Consider the following 3,433-nt stretch of genomic DNA (forward strand, 5'->3'; position numbering starts at 1 on the left):
TACCCTAATGCACACAGACTGTGCCAAAACGTTTTTTTTTTTAAGCTAAATGCAAATTATTTTAACAAAATTCATTTTGAATTACAGAATGTAATTACATGTATGTTTGAAATCAATTGTAGTCCCAAATTTACATTCAAGTTGTAATTTTTATTTAAAATTTGAAATTTTGATTTTTTTAGCACCAAGATAATTTGAATAAAAATTGAATTTGAATTATTGTTATTTATTGTACTGGTTTTCCGTGCCAAGTAGTGGTCCTGCATGAAAAATCTTTTCGTAAATTTCAAGCATTTATTTTCTTGGTATAACAGCATACTCAATTTCAACGTGCTACGTGGTGACCACTTTTTTTTTCAAAATACTGAGCCTTCTTTAGGATAGCAGCCCTACACAAAAACGTCAATACTGTGTCATGCGCACGTTCAATCGTGCTACGGTATTCATTCTAAATCATGCCTGCAACTCTCCAACTAAAATAGTTTGGACTAAATTAACAAATTTAATGATTATTATTAAGAGTGAAGTTTCATTTCCAACTTTGATTTCAATTTTACTCAATTTGACAGGCGAAACTAAGAAAGACAATAAAATAAACCCACCAAATATCCTATTCTTAAAACTGCTGTAGTTTCCAATTCTTTTAAAAGGATGTAACTATATAATGATTCTGTGTTTCCTTTGGCAACAATTTAAAGGTGCAAACTATTCAAATTTCTGAATTGGTGCTCTCCATTGCATTCATTCAGTGACAATAATATTAGTATGAGATGAGATGTTCTTAGCGAACAGAAAGTACATTTCTCTCTTACAAATCAAGCACAGATCTAACCTTGACCAAAAATCATCCGTGACAATAACCATTTACACAAATCACTATGATTAAATACATGTAATATATACGAAAAAGTAAAGAAAAAAATAAATATAATGTAGGTAGGTAGTAGAAGTAGTAGTAAGGATTCGGTTCTGCACAGCTCAGTCTCAATTTGCCTTAATTGGTCCGAAGCGGCAGCAAACCCAACACCACAAACTTAAAAACTCGCATAAAAATTCAACCCAACAATCAAATCTAACTTTGGATGTTCTTCTCTCTAATCTAACAATTGGAAGACAAAGTGGACAAGGTTGTGGCAGAGGAGGTTCTGCTGGGGGAGGGTGAGGCATTGTTGTTCTTCAACACCACCGTTGGTAGAATACTGGTTTTTCTTCTTTCTCCTTCCTTAATTATCTCTCCCCCAAACAACTCTAACTTCTCCAGGTTGGAACTATTCGCCACCTTCTTCCCCTTGAACAAAACGGCTTCAACGTTCTTCTGCCTCAACATCTCCTCCGAAACTGCCAACAAATCCGACTCCGTTTTGCAGGACTTCACCTGCGCACCCTTGTTCGCCTTCGCCATAACACCGTTTGACTGAATGCGCACATAATTGTTCATCCGACAATCACCAAATGCCATTGATACGGCTTGATCAACCTGCATTATTTTATTTCATTCCCATTAGAATAAATATCTAAACCAATAATTAAAGTAAACCCATTCATTATTATATAATCAAATATGGCGGATGTGTTTGTAAGGTAGTTAACACATTTATTGTCCTTTCCCTAACTACCAAATTAATTAAAGCTCTATATGAACACAGCATATTTTAGCAAATGGTGTATTGTTATCTTTATTGTTACATTTAATTTATAGGGATAAAAAGTAACTGGGCTACATGTAAAAATTAATATCATAATAATTCTAAACTGCTAATGATCTCTTTAATCTAAAGTGTTTAATTAAAAGAACAAGAATAGAATGGCATTAACTAAATTGCATATTGCAATTTATAATATAAATAAAACGTTTAAGAGAAAATAAAATGAAACTTCAAATTATACTTTAATACACATAAAAGAGGAAGATTAATAAATTTGGTAATTCTTACCATATCGGAAGCTCCTTCGCCAGCGATCTTTACGAAACCAGACGGTGATTTAACGGCGTTAAAGTCTGACTCTCCGTTGCCGAGGGAGAGTACGAGGAGGTCGGAGACGCCGTTACAGAAAGGAAACTCGTGTTTGTTATTGAGAACGTGGGTGATGGAAACAGCTGTTGGATTGTTCATTGCAACGCCTCCACCGACGGCCAAGATCCTGGTCCTGCCGTCGATGGACCGCATCTCGGTGGGGCCCGCGAAGGAAGGGTCAGCTGACGTGGCAGCGCAAACGTCGCTCATTTTGAAATCGTAGCCGTCCATTTCCAGCGCGTCGGCGCGCGAGAAAACAAACGGAGCGCGTGTGACGAGGTCGTAGCACGGGATCAGTACCGGCTTCACGGTGTCCTTCAGCGTGCACTCGCCGAACGTCCTTCGGAAGAGCTTCTCCGCCTTGGACTCGGGCCGCAGCACTCGACGAAGGATCCCCGACCGGCGGGAGATCCTGCGACGGTTGTCAGTGAGGAACCTCAGCGCCTCCTCGGCGGTGAACAGCGGCTGGCCATCCTTCCCGCGTGCGAAGAGCAGAGCGACGAGGACACCACCGACGCCGGAGCCAGCGGCAGCGTCGAAGAAATCAGAAACACGCGAGTTCGCGTCGCCGGACTTGCGGCGAAGGCATTCCTCGAGGTGCGCGAGGGACTTCGCGGCGAGGATGCCGTCGGTGGCGCCTGCGCCGTCAATGCAAAGGATCCTCACTTTGCCGGCGCTGTGTTTCGCTGGTTTCGCGTCTATTCCTTTTGGAACGGAATTGGTGTCGGCGTCGCCGTAGCCGAAGAGGAAATTGTTCTCGAGAATGGAGAAGATTTCGTAGGTGAGCTTGTCGACTTGGAAGTTAGAGTCAATCATGTTGAGGTTCATTGGAGATGTGGACATTGCCGCCATTTCTGCAATTGGAGCGAAGTTTTTGTTAGAGAGAGAAAGAGGTTTTGAAGAGAGTTTGTGTTTTGTGTTTGTGTTGTTGAAGAATTGTGATGCCGAAGAAAGGTGTGGAAGGTGGGTATATATAGTGAGGAATGAGAGTGAGTGAATGTGACGATCGAAGAACATTCCACATCCCTGTGGTGGGCGATTAATCGGCACGCGATTTGTGTTTTCTTTTTTTTCTCTGAATTTAATAATCCGTGTTAAAGGATTGGACAGAGTGAGCGAGGGAACTGTTTGCTACTTTTGAAAATAGTAGTAATAGAAGAAACCACCAATTAAAAAGAAAAAAAAATGATAAAACTTATTTAGTGTCTAATAAAATTAAAAAATGTGTTAAAGAATGGGAGGGAATTGTATTTGAGATGGGTGAAACTGATGGTAGTTTGGAAAAACGAAGAGAAAAGCGATGCGTTGAAAGGAAAGTAAAATTGGGAGACCACAAACAAAGTTCCAATTGAAGGACTTTATGGTATGAATTTAAAATGTTGTTGGTGGGTACAGTGTTTGGTTAGTCTTCTTCTTTC

At 40.2% G+C, this 3,433-nt stretch overlaps 1 protein-coding gene across 1 annotated transcript; it reads right to left on the reverse strand.

Moving 5' to 3' along the window:
• Positions 1-714: 714 nt before the first annotated feature.
• Positions 715-2,972, reverse strand: LOC137832049 (patatin-like protein 7). The gene is made up of 2 exons (XM_068640021.2): positions 1,935-2,972; positions 715-1,477 (listed from the first exon to the last, which is right to left on the reverse strand). Exons 1-2 carry the CDS (start codon positions 2,865-2,867, stop codon positions 1,100-1,102), a joined length of 1,311 nt encoding a protein of 436 aa, XP_068496122.1. The 5' UTR covers positions 2,868-2,972; the 3' UTR covers positions 715-1,099.
• Positions 2,973-3,433: the final 461 nt, after the last annotated feature.

This window comes from Phaseolus vulgaris, chromosome 6, assembly GCF_051622355.1.
Source record: "Phaseolus vulgaris cultivar YP4 chromosome 6, ASM5162235v1, whole genome shotgun sequence".
Lineage (NCBI taxonomy): Eukaryota > Viridiplantae > Streptophyta > Magnoliopsida > Fabales > Fabaceae > Phaseolus > Phaseolus vulgaris.

Excerpts from the sequence above, each read along its gene's own strand:
- LOC137832049 (XM_068640021.2), bottom strand. The coding sequence starts at position 2,867 with ATGGCGGCAATGTCCACATCTCCAATGAACCTCAACATGATTGACTCT. Across the intron at positions 1,478-1,934 it reads GCGAAGGAGCTTCCGATATG|GTTGATCAAGCCGTATCAAT; the intron begins GTAAGAATTACC and ends AAAATAATGCAG.